A 20,143-nucleotide genomic window follows, 5' to 3' on the forward strand; every position below is an offset into this window, starting at 1 on the left:
ATACAAAAACAGCGACTTGGCATCGTTGACCTTCAGAGGTAAGTGTTATCAAAAACAGTAGCGAAGCACGTGTTTGGTTTAACTGCAGATGACCAGCTCTTGACTTCAAAGAAAATGACAAAGATAGAGATAAGATTGAATGTAGTTTACCTAACACAGACCCAAAAATACAAAAAAAAAACAATTAATCATTTGTGCAAAGATAAACAATAGGATATAAAAAAGCTGCAATGGTTGTTGTTTGCTGACAGACTACTCAGACCTCGTACAAATAATCAACAGAATTTAATGTGCGTCAAGAATAAGTAAAAAGGTACTATTTCGTTTAGCTTTTCGGGATATTTCCTCCTCAGTAAGAGATAGAGAATAAAATTTCAAAACCTTAAGGCTTGCCTTGGCCAAACGACCAAGAGTCGTAAATAAAAATGTAGATGCATTAATATATTTGGTAAATATTTACAATCGCGGTAGATGCCAAAAAAAATGCTAAAAATCTGAAATTACTTTTATTCTGTGCCCTTTCACTTCCTCTTATAAAAACAACCGGCGGAGGTAAGAAATTCCAAATACTTTAGGAGATATCGAATTTTTTAATTTCATCATATGTAGAGTCGCGGTAGATGCCAAAAAAAAATGCTAAAAATCTGAAAATACTTTGATTCTGTGCTCTTTCACTTCCTCTTTTCAAATCAGCCGGCGGAGGTAAGAAATTCCAAATACTTTAGGAGATATCGAATTTTTAAATTTTCATCACAATACCTGTTAATTCAGGCGGCCACCATTGTTTCTTGTTTACGAGACGAGTATGATTTTTTTTTTCCGCGACGTAGGTGAACGACTACATTGTTGCTTGTTAAGGAGTATCTATTAAAATCTGAAAATACTTTTATTATAGTTATGTTATGTTAGGTTAGCTACATTAAAACACTTTAAAACACTATGGACGGTTAGTTAGGTTAGTATAGCTACATTAAAATAAACAGATAAATATAAATATTAATAAATAAAACCGAGGTTGGCCGAAGGTAAATGGTTCGGGTGTAATCGGGAATGGCAGAACTTTATGTGCGTCTTGATTTACCGTTCGTGAATGCCTAATTAATTAAAATGGTCGATTAGGTCAGGTCAGTTACATTAATACTTTCAAACTAAGCAGACATTAAAAATAATATAAATTAATTTTAATGGTTGTTTAGTTTTAAAGTATTTATAATGTAGCTGACCTGACCTAACAAACCGGGACAAAGGATGAACGGTAGGAACTCACGTAATTTTTTTACTTATTACTTGCGCAACAAATAAAACATTAAAATTTGAAACGTTAAAAACTCAGATACGTTAGAGGCGGGTACATTAGTAGAAAATGATGTAGTCGTTCTACCTACGTCGCGAAAATAAAAAATCATAAACGTAAACAAGCAACAATGGTCGGTTCACCTACGCGGAAAAAAATCATACTCGTCTCGTAAACAAGAAACAATGGTGGCCGCCTGAATTCACAGGTATTGTGATGAAAATCTAAAAATTCGATATCTCCTAAAGTATTTGGAATTTCTTATCTCCGCCGGTTTTAATGTAAAGAGGAAGTGAAAGAGCATATAATAAAAGTAATTTCAGATTTTTAGAATTATTTTTCGCAAATACCGCTACTCTACATGTTCAAAATTTAAAAATTCCATATCTCCTAAAGTATTTGGAATTTCTTATCTCCGCTGGTTGATTTGAAAAGAGGAAGTGAAAGAGCATAGAATAAAAGTATTTTCGGATTTTTAGCATTTGTTTTGGCATCTACCGCGATTGTAAATATTTACCATATATTTTATTCAACTGAATATTCTTCAAATCTGTAAGTTTTATGACCATGCGAGTTTAAAGAAAAGTTGATCAAATATGTCTCGTGTTGCAGGAACGTCTTGCAAGATGTGGCTGAAACTAACAGCAGTTTTCCTTACATGCATTGTGGGTAAGTACATGAACAGAATGTAATTGCATCTTAACAAAACTCACTTATATAGTATTTTATATTATATATACAAATAGCTATGAGACAGTATGTATTTACATGGGTAAATAATTTCTATGATACCTTGTGAAAAAAATTTAAAAAATTAGGTTTAGGCTTTTTTACTTTAACTTTTTTTAATACATTTTCTGTTCACACTGCAGTTTATGTATACTTGGATTAGTACTATATAAAGTGAGCAGATGCAATTCCATGCTCAGGATGTATTGTCTCCTGCCAAGTATCCAAGACTAGCTTTCTGCGCCTTCAATCCTTGAGATGTAATAAATAAAGGACTATAATGGGGTAATATGCCGTGAGGCAGAATTGCAACTCGGCCATCGTTACCACTTGGGCGAACTAGACGAGGTGGGGGGTTGCGGTGGTTCGCCATTTCCTTCAGCAACATTGGGGTGAACCCCGCAGTCCTGGCCTGGGACCACTGGTAGTCGTTGCACGACCGAGGACTGTCTGCTTGCAGCCAGCTGCGCCGCCCAGGGCTGTGTGGCCAGGGACTATGGGTACGGCAGCATCGTGTGCGTGTGCAACTCGACCTACTGCGACCTCGTGGAGGAGACTAGCGGGGACGAGATGACCAACGGGAACGCCAGGCACTACGTCACGTCGAAGGCGGGCATGAGGCTGCACGCCATGACCATGAAGTTCTCCAACTCCAGCGACGACAGTGAGTGACGTGCTGCCCTCCGTGTCTTGTCTGGAGTTTGATGGCACGGACTGGTGTTTTACAAATGCATTATCATATTATGTCATTCATCACAAAGTGTGATCAAACACACTTATGCCTGGACATATGTTTTTAAAATTTTCAGTTTTATTAAAATTTACCAGTGATACCAACTGTCACTTGCAAAGTCATAAAGTGATGATTGTTTACGATCACTGCCAGCCACAACCACTGGTGCCAGGGCCGTAGAGGAAACACAGAGTTTAATGCACAACTTTTCAAACCCCAGAGTTAAAATATCTGATTACTTAACGTCACTGTGACCATGACTATACACGTGATCTGTGCGTGTCGTAGTCATAGTAAGGTTTCCTATAAATTAATTATATTAACAATAGATTTGTAATTTACGAACTATCAGGGGAAACTCGCGAATTACAAAATTTTTGACATTTAATCCCTTTTGATGCCTAGTCCCCGGGGTGTTTTAACACCCCTTCCCTTGTCCACCCCCCTCTATGGCCCTGTTGGTGACAGAACAACAGTAGAGGAAGCCTACGTAGAGCATTGATGCTATTTATGTGAATTTGAGACTGGTTGCACGAGACATACTGTAACCATGTGTTGTATTTTAAATTGTTTTCACATTGAAAGTCACGACGAGTCTGTGGTTCACAAGGCAGAGTGATTCTGCGAAGATTTACCACTGCATTCGGCATTCGGAAGGCTAACGTGTAGTAACAACACAACCCTCATCCTTGAATACGTGAAGTAAACTTCATACCATTAAAATAACTCCCGACCACTAAACCAAATTCATAACTTTTAAAAATGTACTTATATGTTTAAAAAACTGAAAACATTTTTAATCATCAGCTCCATTTATTACGTAGGTTTGTCATATTTATTGTTGGTAGTTCTAGTTAAACATTATCTTAAAATTGTATTTATAAATGTATAATATTTCCTTGTGTTTGACCTAGCTCAAAACAGTCTCGAAGAACCCAAACAGTATTGGTTTTATGTCCTCTGCAAAGGATCGTAGTACGTGATAGTCGTTAATGGGTGTAAGTTGTTATATTTGAGATTGGCCCCATGATATTTCTAGACGGGTGAGAACTCACATTTTTCACAATTGGAAAATATTGCGGAAGTTTCCATATGTCCATTGGTTTGTTTTCAGGTACTCCCCAATCTCCCTTACCAATTCACTTCCCCTATACGTTCTCTTAAAATTGCCTCTCATAGTCTGTAATAATCATTCTGTCCAGGTAACATTATTTCTTGATTCATTCATCTATTCATTCGTCCATTTATTTATTCTGGGGATGTAACACTTAAATAATGTATACATCATTTTATGAAACCAGCAGATGTTAAGCCCGTAGCTGCAGTGCAATGTAGCGTACACTTTCAAATTCAAATGTGTATCTTCATTTTTATATAATTACCATTAAATAACACATCTTAAGCAAACATTAACTAGTTGGGTCGTAAATTAAACACGGACTCCAGGTTAAAATTCATAATAATAATTGATATAACGACTGACAATTATTTTATTTTCTCACCTATTCCGAACCAAAGATAATATATAATCTCTTTCAATTAAAATTTGGCAAAAAAAAAGAAGGAAAAAGCTTGTGTCTGACTCCTAATTTTGAAATGTTTTAGATAAATCCAACATATGTATTCTGCATTGGGTACTTATTTTATTTTATTTACTCTCGCTTCTTTTTCCAAGTTAGAATAAGAATTAATAAATTAACAAAAAAATTTAGTTTCTTATAATTGTATAAAGTTGTAGATTGTTAAGCCAGTACCAAAAAAATTGTATAAAATAGAAATTGCTGTCATTAAAAGTTATCAAAACCTATATCCTGCTCTTTTAACCAAGTCCCAACATTTTTAATACACGTTTTATTATAATAGATTACATAAATACATGCTACCAGAAAATCTGTAACACATTGTCAAAGTGAAGACTTGTGGCTCGCCCATTTCAGTACGTGTAATGCCACTAGACATTCGATGTAGAATAATACAAAAAGTAATTTAAATAAAATAAAATTTTAAATCGTTTTTACTTTGCACCGGGCCAAGTGCAGCGTAAATATTTAAAGTTCTATATTTTGGGTACAGGACACTTAAAACTGCATTCGTGTCAGAAAAGGGCAGAGGTGAGGCACAATAATATGCATTCATTCCATGACATCTCCACTGTTTGCAGGCAAATCAGCGACATTCAAGGTGGATCGCTCCAAGAAGTACCAGAAAATGTTAGGATTTGGCGGAGCCATAACAGACGCGACTGGATTGAACACGTTTTCGCTTTCTTCCAAGGCTGCGGACAATTTGATAAGGTAGGTGCATTGGTTGAGGTCATGGTGTCTGAGTGGTCGTGTCACTGACTGTCACCATTTCACGCATTCAACATGACACTGATGTCATTTTCATATTCAAATCAGTTCTGTTGAAATGTGACATTATTACTTAAAAATACTAATTTATAAACATGTAATATTGTCATCTGCGCAACATAGTTCAATCAGTGACATAAATATTCTAGCTACGTACGACATAGATATGTTATAAAATGTGTCTCACATCTTCTCTCTCTCCTACTACCTTCCCCTCTCTCATCCGATTAGTTTCGGTTGCGACTGATAAAGTGAAAATTATGAGCATTTTAATAATTTTCACAAGCACCTGAGTGAACGACTAATTGCTCAGGTGTTTTTTGTTTCAAATTGTAAGCAGTTGCTTTCGAGTGGAACTAACATAACGACAATCGTGTGTTGGAAATTATGCATAACTACAAATTAGACTAGTTTAGTTATATTTAACCCTATTATAACAGTTACGAGTGAATTAATAGGAAGTAAAGGAGTAGGTGAAAACTCGTGATTCTAAATTGTATTTGGCACTGTGAGCTCTCCTTCAGATCTCAAGCTCAGAGGTTTTAAAGCCCCCAAAACCTTGCTTTGATCCAGCGGCAACAACTCACGAACGCTAACAGTTTTTTCTTTTCGGTGACCGTGCGTGCCAAGGCGGCACGCTCATGTGGGTGGTTCAACACTGAGTCTGTCACCGAGTGGTTCGGAACCCAGTGTAAACTTGGAGGTCTTCAGTGAGCCGTAGTCTCTGTGCGTAGCCGCGCAACGTATTTGTTAGAATGCTACACATTATGGATGGCCAAGTTAGGGCGGATATCAAGTCTCAAGAGACTATGAGAACTATCACTCCCATCCCACCCACAGAACCATTTAAATTCCAATACATTAGAATAGGGATTATAATACAAAGTCTCCTTTGCTATGTAGGTTAGTTTTCTTGTCGTGCAAAATTATCTTAACGGCTCTCTTATATTTTATGTTTTGTCACAAAGGTTTAACAAGTTTTAATATAGGCATCATTACAACCCCTTCCATTACTTGATACAGATTACAAGTAACTCTAAGGAATCATCCGGGAACGAAAAACAAATTTAAATATTCCATAGTGATGATATACATGAAGAGAAATAAACCAAATAAAGTCATAAAATTTAAACAAACATCATTACATGAAACTCTCCATTTTAAAAATAATCTGTGGGATTTTTCATACAACCCTTAGAATATTATTGTAGGTAGGGTGACAATTTTTTTAACACAATAATAAACTTTGAAGTATTGTAAAATGTTCTTTATGTTAAGCTTAATATAAAAAGACCGAACATATTTTGTTATGATTTTAAGTTAACTGGAAAATAACTATTGAAAAACAAAACATAGCCAATAGGCACTAGTTTTGTTAACAAAACCATGTCAAAAACGGGTATTAAATCAAGGCTAATTTTGTTAGTTAAAAAAAATATATATTTGTTTCATACAAGACTACCCCTACGAGGCGTTATTTTGCACGTCTGGCGCTCACATCAACTTGACCTGAACCCTATACCTATACACTCTTAAGTGGCCAGCCTGATGACTTCCCGCATCGCTCCCCCCAGAGAGTGTGACGTCCACACGGCCAGACCGCAAAGACCGCAAGGAAGACCCCCAGTAGGTTCTCTACGGGCACATCTGCCTGCACGAGTATCTCCTGGGATCCTTCAAGGGCGGCGTGTTGCCTGGAATGTCCGCAGGGCCTACTTCCAGAAGGGCGGTATCGGCTACACGTTCATGCGAGTCCCGGTGGGCGGCTCCGACTTCTCCACGCACTACTACGAGTACACGGACGACTACCCGAACGACACGTCACTCAAGCACTTCAACCTCTCCATGGAGGACTACTCTTACAAGGTGAGAGCCGTCACTACCCCTCAGCTCCTGCAGTAGTAGTGGTACAATGTTAGAAGTAGAAGTGATTCCAAGCGCACCAGACACACGAATCAATGGGGACACACCTCAATGGTGTTCTTAAATTGTGTTGCCCAGTCTATATAAATATTGGCTGCTTAAGAAAAACTTCTTACAGGAAAATGTGACATTTAAAAAACGTAGTTATAGACAACACCGTCCATGATTCCCTTGACGGCATGCACACCCAGGCCTTTATGCTCTAGAGTGTCAGATTGTTGCCACTATAACAGAGGTGTATTTAGTTCAAGCATTCAGGATGGTTTCAGCTGTCTGCATGACATTGCGTGAGAAGTGTAGAGTCGGTGCCCAAGTGGCCCGGGTACTTACTCTAAGGGCGACACTGGCTCGCGGATCGCACGCCCCTTCGCCTCTACGAACTGTCTTGCTGTATTCGCGTCGGTAACTCGGCTCTATGGGACTTTGAACGGTGGCCATGTGATTTCTTTGTTTTAATATTACAGATTATAGATCCTTGCACGCGTCTTTCCTACTTACCGCAATGTGTACGAACTCGTGAAAACACCTCTTGTAGCTTCTTTTGCTGTAAAAAAAAAACAAACAAAAAAACATTAAATCTGCCACAGGAAAGTGTTATAGTTTTTAAAAGCTTTTCATGATCAGATATCTTTTATAAGTATATATTTAACGATTTCAAATGACCCGTTAACAATCGTAGCTCTGCATGCACAACAATCCCATTAAAATGTTAACTAACCAAAAATAGCCACTCCTTGTTTTAAAAAGTGCCTAATTTTAGCTTATACCTAATGATATTCCCAACGATTTCAACAGATACCCTTTATCAAGAAGGCATTAGCAGTCAGCGATCCCGAAGTTCCTGTGAAGCTATTCTCTTCCCCTTGGTCTGCTCCTGACTGGATGAAGATTATCAATAAGACAACCAACGCGAGCAAGTTGAAGGAAGAATATTATCAAGTGTATGCCAATTACTACGTCAAGTGAGTACATGCTGAGTGAAGAAATTAATAATTTGTGTCCCACATGTGTTTTGTCTAAAATCGTGACTTATTCATGACCGCGGTAACCCCTTAGAGAGCAAATAAGTGAAGGTGCTCATTCACTAGCTATTTTTGGCTGAAAAATTAATGAATTCGCATGAAAAAAAACATATTTAAGAGGAATTCTTTAATAATTTATAATACTGGAAGTGCACTTTAAGTATACAACAGTAGCAGCACAGCCTACAGTATATAGATAGATTTCGATGTACCTAATTCTTCTGAAAATGTTCTGGAAATTTCTATAAACTTCTGGAACAGTTTGAAAATAATGTACATAATATAAAATATGCTCTTCGTTATTTCAAAATATTCCATTAAACATTTTCTTATTAAATGATTTGAAAATTTGCGAATTTTTTTAACTCATTTCATTTAGCATTGATTAGCTTAAAACGAATTTTACTAAACGCCTACTAATGAAGTTTGAATTTTTGACATACAGACCCAATTTTTCATCCCTTTAACAACTTATTAGTGGTATAAAAATTTGCTTTGAACTAAGGTTTTTGTTAGTATTAAGATATTTTATAATATTTTCGAATGAAAAATGATGAAAATTTTTTTTAGTTTTTTTAATCCGTATTTTACCGTAACAGTTCATCTCATTAAAATTGTTTAAGCCTAAGGTTTTAGATAATGTTTACAATTTTTGTAGTAAATTACAACGAATTTAATAGTATACCTACTAAAAAAATAATGAATTTCTTTCTTACAACACTTGTTGTTTTAACTATTTATAATAATGGATGATTACATAAATATTCGCTTATGATGAAAGTTTTTGACAATTAATTTGAAATTTAAAAATATATAAGAACGATTTCGATTGCGTACATGATACGGAAGTTTATAATTATTATTATTACAACCTCTTGCAATAATGGTTCGTCTTATCATTAATTGTTCAGTCAAATATTGTAGATTGTTTTTACAATGTTTATAATTAATTGTTATAGATTTTACAGTTTACCTAGTAAGGGAGTTATGAATATTTTTGTCCTTCAATATCTGTGCCGACGTAAAGTTAAGCTCATTCTATTCATTCATTCATTCCAGTCATTCATTTATTCCAGTCATTCCAAACATTAATTTTTTCCAGTTATTCATTTATTTCAATCTTTCCAGTAATTAATTCATTCCAGTCATTCATTCCAATCATTCATTCAATCGCAGTTTCAACCACCTGCGAAACGACGCCATGGCCGGCTGTGTTTAAGGTAGCGGTATCCTTAATTATTTTTGATTCTACAACTCTCTGTTTCTGCATACGATTTTAAGTAAGTTCATAATTTAATTATCATTGTTGTTTAGTAAATATGTTATAAACTCAAAACGTTTTTAAAAGTTTTTATAAACGTAGCAAACCGTTTATATTTCGAGCCTAGCATTATCCCAGAGTGTGGTAAACAGTTTAATATTAAACCTTATACGTAGCATTTATCGAAAATTAATTAATTAATAGGATATCATTCTTAATTCAATACAAATGTTTTATCAACATCCTAGAAACCTTAGGTTTTCAGGGTTTTGGAAACACCAAATAATTTTGAATTATGCTTAAAGTTAAGAAATTTGCGACAAAGGAAACATACAAGTGGGTAGTTCGAAACTTGTTCCCTTTCCCTTAAAGGAAAGGGACGCAAGACAACTTAAACTAAGGAGCCAGAGTGAATGCATACATACGTTAATACAAAATTTATTGTACAATTTTCAATCCAATAAAACATGATTACAACAACTATTTGAAGGCTTCCGTATATGCTTCTCTCCCTTATGGGACCAGGTCTGTAAACATAACAAAAGCAATTTTAGCGAAATCAATATTTGAGAGAAATCATAAACTGCAAGGGCCTGAATATCAAGGCAAGAAATAGCCTTAATGGCAATGGTGTATGACCACCGCACTGGCTTCGCTCTGGTTCTGTCTTTACTCAACAGGTTAACGACACGTTGTAAAAAATCTACAAAACTGCATAAATGCTTGGCCTATAATTTCATAAAACAAAACTTCTCGTTTATTCATGTCCTGGTATTGACTACTGAAAACCTTATCAGTGAATGATTCTTTAACACATGAAAATATTAAAGCCTTCACGTAAAACAATATTCACGTAGATTTACATACTCTAAAAAACTTTCTTTTATAGCATAAGAGAAAACAGCTACGCCAGCATACTTGGGAAAACATAGGGTTATTGACGAATTACCTTAAATTCCACTCCAATCTGAGAGCTTGGAAAACTAGAATATTTACAGTGCTATTTAACGTGTTATGCTAAAGATTATTTAAAAAAATTATAGGCGATTATTTACTTTAAAAAAATATCTTGTGACTGAAGGCGGGACTTCCCCGCCGTGGTAAGTCTTAACGAGGTTGTCAACGGAATACACCGCCTGCCAAAGCGGTTTGGATCTCAGTCGTACTCTCCTCGGAGCATTGCAGTAAAGTTCCTCCGGGTTGTTCCTCCTGGTGTTGGACGGCCTCTCCCGGGGAGCCACACTGACGGCGACCTCGGCGGTGCTTCCAGCGAGTAGCGGACCCAGCCGGCTCGCCACTCGCCCATATACTGCAGCTTGGTGACCAGCGACGCAAGTCCTCACACCGTGTTCCTCAGGACAGCGCCTCCCTCCGGTTACGCAAGACTCGCTGTGCCCTCAAGTCGTGTAACTCCAAAGTGTCTGTCCTCTTGCAGCTTTCAACTCGCTGTCTGCGGTTTCCACTCAAAGACGTAAACCGTTGACAGAACACGAACAACGCATCTCTCGTTCGTCTGCAACTCCATTGGGAACATTGTCGAGTCCGGTAATGTTTGCTATAGGGTTTGCTGGCCTGCACCTCGCGAACCTCACCACCGCCGCCGCCTGCCCTCGTGACTTGCTTGAGCGCTCAATTTCAGCAAACGAGTGTGAATTACCACTCGTTACTACTCACTGCCACAGTCTCCAAATCACCGAGTCGTTTCTGCAGCTATCCGTGACTAGTCTGTTTATTCAACTCAAAGTGTAGTCTACAAGTCTCACCAGAGTAGAACTCCATCTTCTCCCGACGTGATCGGCGGGGCGGCCGCACCAGGTAGCTAGTTGACGGTGTGGCTCGCGAGGTGTTCCGGCAGCGTGGTGGTCTTCGGCGTCGTCCACTAGGGCTGCTTCCCTTCCTCCTTGAACTAGCTGAGGAGGGGTTTGTGTGCCCCTTCGGACAACTTCGATACCTTCGTCGGTAAAGTCCAGACCAGCCTGGAAAGTCGCCCCTTCGATGAGCGCCGTCTCCGCTTCTGATTATTATTTTTCCTAACCTAACTAAAACTAAGTGTATTTTGGAGGGGTCCGGGTTAGGGAGGGACCTAGGTGCGTCTCAGGCCGAAACGTATACGCCTAGTCATTCTGGGATTAGCCAAGCAGGGAGAGGGTCGCATGCATCATGTTCTAGGAGGGGATTGGCCAGCCACGGCAACGATTGGCGCCATGACTGACTCCCCTCACTCTTAAATCTAGACTATAACTAAAGATAGGTTGGGCCCAGGTAAAACCTGCATAGACACAGGGAATACCCTAGGCCGACCACTGGGCGGGAGCCCCGTAGATTGCCGAAGACTGCCGAAGTTCCCCGAACCCGACGAGGCAGCGGAACTCAAGTAGTATCAGTATCACATTTCGCAGGGGCTCACACATATTTTATGTTCGGGCACACGGGCACCCGTAACAAATTGTGAACTCAAATATTTTATGTTCTTGTTTCATTTTAGGATTGGAAAATAATGTGCTTATAAGGGCCTTTAAAATACATTAAATGAACGCTTGTTTAACCATATTTAAAACATAAAACGGTAGTTTTACCATTAATGTATTTAAAATCATGAGTAAAAACAGGCAATTACGTAAACAAAATAATTGAAGATACTTGCTTCGTGGTGTACAGGTTCCTCGACGCATACGCAGCAGAAGGACTTAAATACTGGGGCCTCACGCCACAGAACGAGCCAGGACATGGGCTGTTTTACGGAAGGTGGAACAGCATGGGCTGGACCCCCAGCCAGATGCAGGAGTGGCTCGTGGGAAACCTGTGTCCGTCGCTCAAGTCGGGAGGCTACAGCAATCTCAAGCTGATGATAAACGACAACCAAAGAGCGAATGTCCCTGAATGGTTGGAGGTGAGCAAAAATGCAAATACGTACCAGCAAAACTTTTAATTGACACTAAATACATTTATTAAATTTTTGACAGCATTTGTCGTCCAAAGTAACATCGGAACAGAGATTATTTACCTTACTAATATAGTTACAGTGTATTTTTATCCCCAAATAGCCCTCCCTCTTGGTCTTATTAGGCTAACAAAACTCGACCGAGATTTTCCATCTATATATTTTATGTATCAGTCAATATGTAATTTGTACTCAACTAAGGCAGTATTTATATTAAAAATTATTTTTTTGGGTAGCCTGTTCTAAGAAGTGCACTACACGGACGTACCAACAACAGACTGAAATTAAGGATTGTTTACCTGTCACAACACTTCGGTCCACAACGGTAGTCGATGCACAGAACGTAACGTAAACGTAAAAGACTCTCCGAAGTCGGCAACGTTTCACGCTGACGTGGGCTCCAAGATTTAAAGCAGGCACCAGGCTACTTTGACCAACTGATGTCTCATAAATCATAAGCCCATAGTTCTTGCTAAGCCATGTATGATATTTTAGCCCATAGGCATATCTTTGGGAAGGGAAGGGAAGAAAGGGTGGTGACTACCCTCCTTCCGAAGTGGAAAAATAAACGAAACTACTAACTAATCATCACAAAAAAATATTTTTTAAATAAGCATTGTTTCCTTTTGGCTATTTTTTATTATTGTATGGCCTTATTGGACCCTTCGATGAAGGTTGAATTCCGGAAAATATCTCACACGCTCTTTTCTGTTTTGAACACTGGATTCGCCCTTTTTTTCAGGCTATATGTAAGACTTTGTTCCTAGCTGTTGTGAATCCAGCAACTTACGAAAGAAATAGAAGGAATAAAAAAAAAGGGGGGGGGGTCGGGTACTTTATTCAATTTTTGTCAGAAAATAAGTTATTTAATTCACTGTAAACTGGTAAAAATATATATCACTATTTTTATATAGAATTAGAAATATTATTTTGTACCTAATAGTTTTTTAAGCCATCCCAAACTTTGTTTTAATTCTAACTGTTCGATGATAGTTCATTACCTGTGTAATTGTGCAGTTTTCTTTCACTAGCTGTACAAGAACGAGACAATGCGGGAATGTGCATCTGGAATGGCTGTGCATTGGTACGCTGACCCCAATTCGCCGGCAAGCACATTGACCAAAGCACATGACGAGTACCCACATAAATTTCTGCTGTACACCGAGGCTTGTGTCGGTGAGTAAGTGAAGGTCACTGACAAAATTAAATGTTTGCAATTTTCTTCCCTGATGCCAATACGCTAACATTTTCAATCTCCAGACCTGAGTCAGTGATTAATAACCAATTCAACTTACTATATAATAGAAAAATTTACACAACTATTGTTGTGTACTTTCTAAATATTTTTTTTTATTTTTATAAATAAGGGTTGATAAAACCAATATTGTTCTTTAACGAAAAAAAAACAACAGAAGTTTAAGGTAATTTTGTACAACGAATTTCACATGAATAAAATTTGCCATTAAAATTAGCATTTACTTAATTACAATGCAAAGTATATAAATAGTATTTTTTTTTGACACAGAAAAGAAGCAAGCTCCCAAAGCCGTCACACTGGGGGATTGGAGCAAAGGTGTTCAATACATGTCCGACATCATTGACGTAAGTATATTACAGAGATAAGAGTACATATCTAATGAATAAGTATTAGAAAAATTTCTGAGCAAAAATAAAACTAATTAAATTAATTAGCAGAAATTATTCTTAGTAATGTATATTGTCCAGCGCGAGTGGATTTAAATTCTAGCATTTATTATTCTGTACCATGTCTGTTTGGCTTTGGCAGCTAAAAAGTTACAATAAAGCGCTTATGTTCATGCAAATAAAAAAAAAAACCTTGACCAACGAACTTACTGCAAGTAAAATCATCCATATTCTCCTATCACATTATTTCAGTGTTGTTGCTGTATGAGATGACTCAACAAACAACCATTAAGCCATAGTGTACACACGCTTCACAAAGAGGCAAGTCTTTCTTTTTATCAGGTACTTCATTCAGTTGGAATTCAGATTTTGGTAGCTTAATATTGTATTGCGATTTTTTTTAAAAAAAATAGACAACACAGATTAATTTATTACTGGACAAAAAATCACGTATCAATATTAATTTTGTTTACTTAATTATATGTCGAATTCGAAAATTTCTGTTGTGGAACTTTGAGGGGAGGCTTCCAAAAATATTCAAAAATAAAAATAACAATAACGAGGGTGTGCTTTGACAGTAACAACGGCATTTATTCAACACATGAATTACACGGGGCTCAACGTACAGAACAAACAATTACATTTCCGATGAGCTGACGATATTCTGTTAAATCCTCTAAGATGGCTCACTCCTGCCGTAAAGTCGACTCCCTAGTTAACTCCCAGGGGGAAGCTGCGAACTGACAATGTGAAACTTTAAGCAAATAATAATATGGGAAACAATTTATAACAACTGGCTTTAGAAAGGGAGCCTTCGAAATGCCCAGCACTCAAAATAATGGACGACAAACCACACACAAACAATCAGCGCCCATATATAAATTACAACTAAGCTGTTGGCATTAAAAATTGCTTGTAAGATTAAATAGTTTCCACTTACCAAACGATTATCCAACAATTAGCACATTTTATTTTCTTGAGCCATAAACAATCACTACTGAATATTTGCTCTATGACGACACAACAGTCTTAAATTTTCTTCAAGTGCAAACAACAAATAAACAATGAGAATTAACAATAATGTGTTCCGACTGGGACATCAAGTATTTGCATTCATACCATTCACAAGTTCCAACTCGGAAGTGTATCCGGTCCGAGTTGGTGAACGTTAAACACGTGACTCCACTCGCCTTGTCGGTGTTGGTAGTTCAGCCAATCACCCTCTGGAGTCCCGGTTGGAGGCGGTTTGCGATTGGCTGCCCCATGTCCGTCCGCTGACGCACGGCAAACTGCGACGGCTCCAACTTCTCTCGTGCCGACCTCTGACACCAGGTCCGGAAACGTCCGCTCCGTCTTCGCGCTGGCACTTCTCGCTGACGTCTCACGATGACTTCTCAAACTGAAACTGCAGTTTCTCTGACCACTCGTCAACAACAAACAGGATGCCCTCACACACTACCTGCTCAGAGCTTCTTCGTTGTTGGTCAGGTCCAATCCCCGCGTCACACTTCTGGTGATGTCCGCCACACCTCACCCCGCACCTTCGCCACCTCGCGTCTCAATAACCACCAGTTCCAGCATAACGTTAACTCTTCGGCTTCACCCCACCACAACCAATCACTCGCACGTCTCGCTGGCATGCCACACGACGAAAGTTTCCAAGTGCGGGTACTTTATCGCTATGGATTCTCCAGTGTCCATCCTGGTATGTCCGCTTCCTCCAGCAGCGTGGCGTCTTAGGCGGGCTCTGCGGCGACGGCAGATCAATCCAGTGACGACCTCATGCTGTCCGGTCGTGAAGCGTATCTCACCGTGTTGTTCCGTGTTCTGTGACCCATGGCGCTGACGGGCCTCCTTATACACCAGGAAAGGACCGCCCAGGAATCCGATTCTCTTCTGGGCGTTTCGCCGATTATCTCGGGCACCGAGATCTTGGTGATCCAGGTTACGGGTAAATTGATTAGGATCCCGGAACCGGGTCCCTGCGCGTGCCTTGGCGTAGATGCGACACCCAGGCGCAGACTGGCTAGCGCTCAGCGGCGACCCTGGCGGACCTCGTGAGAGCATCACCCAACCACTCCACCACGTTCATCCACGCGACCACACACCAAAATTCCACCACAGCCACCCCCTGCCACAGACTCCAGAATCATTTACACCCAAACACAACAAAAACGTACACACAGACACAAAACAAGAGGTATGGGCGGCAATAAGCGGCCTGGGACTCTTTGCAAGCCACTGGTTCGATGCCACAGACAGGCATGCTGACCGGGCGGCTATCTACCGGCAGTGATGACAGCGACGCACTGGTCGCTGACTGTGCTGTCCGCATCAGCAACTGATCCGAGCCTTGGCGTAGACGGGAGTCACGTGGGTAGTATGACCAAGTTCACGGGTCACGGGTCCACGCTTCACTGAACCCTGTCTCTTCCAATCGTTTCGACTCGGCTCTCGCCCTGACCGACTGGGTCACTGGTCACGGGTCTTCGTTCTCGGGACACGGGTCACTTTCAGTATTTTTTTTATCCAGAAAATACCTTCGTTTACCGTAAAATTAAACAACAAACGTTACCGTGTGTCAAGACACAGGTAACAGTTCTGTGAAGTACCTGCCGAAAGATTAACTGTGTCATCTTGAACGGAGTGTAATAAATCAGCTTCAGGTTTTATATTTTAATTAATTTGCTGACCATTCTTTGTGCCTCTTTATGTCATATAAAATGGCCTTTACAAATTTGCAGGTGACCACCAACTGGGTGACGGGCTGGGTGGACTGGAACATGGTGCTGGACCTCAACGGAGGCCCCAACTGGGCCAAGAACGAGGTGGACGCCCCGGTGATTGTGAACGCCACGGCGGACGAGTTCTACAAGCAGCCCATGTTCTACGCTCTGGCGCACTTCTCCAGATTCGTGCCCCCGGGGTCCGTGCGAGTCGGTCTGCAGGCAGAGCGCAGCAGCGGCATAGAGAGCGTGGCTTTCCTCACGCCGGACAACGCCACCGTCGTCATACTGCACAACACGTAAGGCTTGCTACTTTCCAACATTAAAACAAAGATTCTGATATCAGATGTAAGTGCAGAATTTCAGTCTGTCTGTTGGCAATACGGGAAATGTGCCATACGTACAGCAACTTTCCTTCATCATCAATACGCTTACTCGCATTGCTTACGACTGCCGACTATCCTGATATTTTATTTGCAATACATGAATAAAAGGAACAAATATGAAACTTTTAAACTATTTTAACATATTTGTATGCTGTAAAGAAAAAAATAATTTTATTATGATTTAATTTAAAACGTTTCAAAAAGTTTGAAAAATTTTCAGTTGAGTACATTAAATACTGTCCATGTTTTTTTTGTAATAATGAAAGTATTTGTTTATTGTTTGAAGTTCAATGGATATTTGAATAATTTGCATGGCTGAATTTTCTGTTGCAGCAATGATTCTGATGCCGAAGCAGTTATCAGTGATGAAGATAAGGGCAAACTTACGTTGAAGATCTCAGCCAATAGCATGAACTCAGTATTATACTACTAAAAAATGTACAATATTTGTAAATATATTTTATGAAAATTTTTTTCTCAATTTATTTTGTATTAAACATTTTGTTACGCCCCTCGTGCCCAAAAATTATATTATTTTTAATTAATTAAAAACACCTTGTAAACTGCTGGGCAAAATATGTAGAAAATTAAAGTTAATTACCAGAGGGGACACGAGGCGGTGAACAAGACAAAATCTACACTCCCTGCACACTAGTAACTTGGGAGTTCGTGGATCGTTATGTAGAGGAAGGTATATGATAAATAAATACACTATATAAATAATTTGGTCTATAGGTTTTCCTGGTTTATTATTAAGAGGTTTTGTTTTAGCATTATTTCGACATGATAATAAAGATCATAGTAATTAACAAAGTTACGGGGGCGCCCCTACATTATTTAAAAAAATACCTATTACACCTTAGTAAACAAATGATTACATTAACAAAAATTTCAAGTATAGGTAGCACCAAAATTTGATTCTCCCCACGATTGCATATATATTAGTTTCCTTGATTTTACATGTTCTTGAGGATTACATTCTTAAAGCACTGCTCACTGGTATCTTTTAATGAATTTAGTTCCTTCTATGCAAGCGGAAAATATATATTTCTCATATCACCCGGGTCTTCCCAGGATGACGTCGGACCGAGAGGAAAACTCTTCTAAAGGGGGAAATCAGCTGGGGGTCTCGAAGATCATGCGGGGAGCAATTTCTCTCCCCAGAAACTCGGACCCTGTCTGAAACACATGTCAAATTCAAAATGAATTAGACCTGCTTCCAGACAGTCATACACAGTCGGTGCGAAAGGCCAACAAACGAAAAAATGGGGAGGAAAAAAACGGATTACTCACCAAACAGGGTGTGGAAACAGGGCCTCCGAGGTGTCTCGCGCCGACATCAGGATGGCGCGCACCGAGATACCACGGATGACATGGAAGAAACCAAATTTTTACAGAAATAAAAAAAAATAAAAAAAATAAACTACACATGACTTTTTATAAAAACTACATCTGCCTGGCTACTGTACAAATGGGATCACATCCCTTAAGCAACTGTCTACATCTTTTATGCAACCGAAATCGCCGAACCGCGAAAAGCCTCTTAGCGCAGAGGACGCCGAGAAGATGTGGTCAGTAGCCGAAGTCAGAGTACTGAGTCCCTGCGATGGCGGACAAGGCTCCTAATTAAATCGGGCGCTAAAGCCCTAGGGAGAAGGAGGGGGAAGGTTCGCTCAGGGCCGAAAACATGCGGAGGTGCCCGAGGCGGGCGTGACAAGAACACGACATTCGCGCTCTCTACCGGCCAGAACAGAAGGTAACAAACAATCGACTTCTACAGGCCGCGAGAAGAAAGCATAGTGCCTTATGGCACCGCGGCGCTGCTTTCTAGCGGCGTAAAGGGGAACTAACTGAGTCGGTGAGCTGACTTGCCACCAGGTGTCATGAGGGTGAGCTCTGCATGCTGGCGACCAGGCCCACGGTTACTTTTTCTGCCGCTAGATGGTCTCTGTCGGACCAGGGAGAAGGTCCTTGAAGTCGGCCATGGTCTTGGCTAAGTTCACGTCAGGTCACTTCTCCCGACTTGATTTCTCAGAACTATGGTGAGGTGGAGAGAGAGGAAGGGGGGACAGAAATCGCCACTAAGGTGGGAACGCAGGTCCACTGGAGACCCATTCGTGACGAGACTTGCTATTCTCAGCAGGCCTCTCAGAAGTAGCAGCTTGCAGCCCACAAGCTGCTCTATGCAATTTTGTTCATGAAGAGAAATAATATTACAAACTCGGGACGTGACTGCAGGCGAGAGAAATTTCAACCGGGCAGCCCACGTCCATATTAGACAGCAAAATATCAGATAGGCCCCCCTGAGAAATGGGCTTCAGTCCACTGGCACAAATTTTAAATACGTGGCGTACACCGGCCTAACAAAAAGAAAATCACACCCTTAACAACCAGATAAAATAAAAAAATAAGAATTCAAAAAAAAATTTTAAGTTACATAAAAATTAAAAAAGGTGACGAAATGCCTATTTTCCGGCACAACTTCGATGTTTGATAGTTGGAGTTTGAACTTTCCCCCAGGAGCTAAATATTTAGTCTGTACGTATGAAAGGTATCCCCGAGTTAGTTTTATCGCTAACGTATAATGCTTAAGTTGCAAGAGTCTGGGATTCGGTCACAATCTTCTGGCATGAAACCAATTATGAACTCTTTATTATATTCCAGATTCTGTGCCAATTCTGATTCTGTGTCACTGTGCATAACCATGCAGCGTAAAAACCCAGCTTATTTTTCTGAGCAGAAAAAAATAATTGCAATTACTTTTTAGACTACTGAAAAGAGACATATAATTACTCAAATTAGTCAATAAATAACTTTTTTCTCTTAAAAAATGAATATATACTGATGTAACCAATAGTAGTTTACACAATTAATGTCCAACGTACTGTCTCCTAGGGCAAAGCTGCATTAAATCACGTATCACACAATTTTAAATATAAAAAAAAAACTTTCGGCACAGCCTACAGGCGTAGGTGAATTTCGAAGCACCTATTTATTCTGGAAATATTTTGAAAACATCTATAAGCTTATGAACCATTATGATAACTTAATGTACATAAAATATTAATGTTCTACAATATTAAACATGATAAATTAAATATTTGCTCATTTTCCATGTAGCGAAAATATTACG

At 39.3% G+C, this 20,143-nt stretch overlaps 1 protein-coding gene across 1 annotated transcript; it reads left to right on the forward strand.

Moving 5' to 3' along the window:
* The first annotated feature begins 242 nt into the window (after positions 1-242).
* Positions 243-17,482, forward strand: LOC134535959 (putative glucosylceramidase 4). Its single transcript, XM_063375399.1, has 11 exons — positions 243-313; positions 1,907-1,963; positions 2,484-2,687; positions 4,918-5,050; positions 6,817-6,973; positions 7,826-7,992; positions 11,972-12,203; positions 13,286-13,430; positions 13,780-13,856; positions 16,643-16,923; positions 17,344-17,482. Exons 2-11 carry the CDS (start codon positions 1,921-1,923, stop codon positions 17,441-17,443), a joined length of 1,539 nt encoding a protein of 512 aa, XP_063231469.1. The 5' UTR covers positions 243-313; positions 1,907-1,920; the 3' UTR covers positions 17,444-17,482.
* The last annotated feature ends 2,661 nt before the right edge of the window (positions 17,483-20,143 follow it).

This window comes from Bacillus rossius, chromosome 10 (genome assembly GCF_032445375.1).
Source record: "Bacillus rossius redtenbacheri isolate Brsri chromosome 10, Brsri_v3, whole genome shotgun sequence".
NCBI classification, from domain to species: domain Eukaryota; kingdom Metazoa; phylum Arthropoda; class Insecta; order Phasmatodea; family Bacillidae; genus Bacillus; species Bacillus rossius.

Coding starts and splice junctions, on each gene's coding strand:
- LOC134535959 (XM_063375399.1), top strand. CDS start 1,921: ATGTGGCTGAAACTAACAGCAGTTTTCCTTACATGCATTGTGG. Junction 13,431..13,779: donor GTACACCGAGGCTTGTGTCG/GTGAGTAAGTGA, acceptor TTTTTGACACAG/AAAAGAAGCAAGCTCCCAAA. Junction 13,857..16,642: donor ACATGTCCGACATCATTGAC/GTAAGTATATTA, acceptor ACAAATTTGCAG/GTGACCACCAACTGGGTGAC.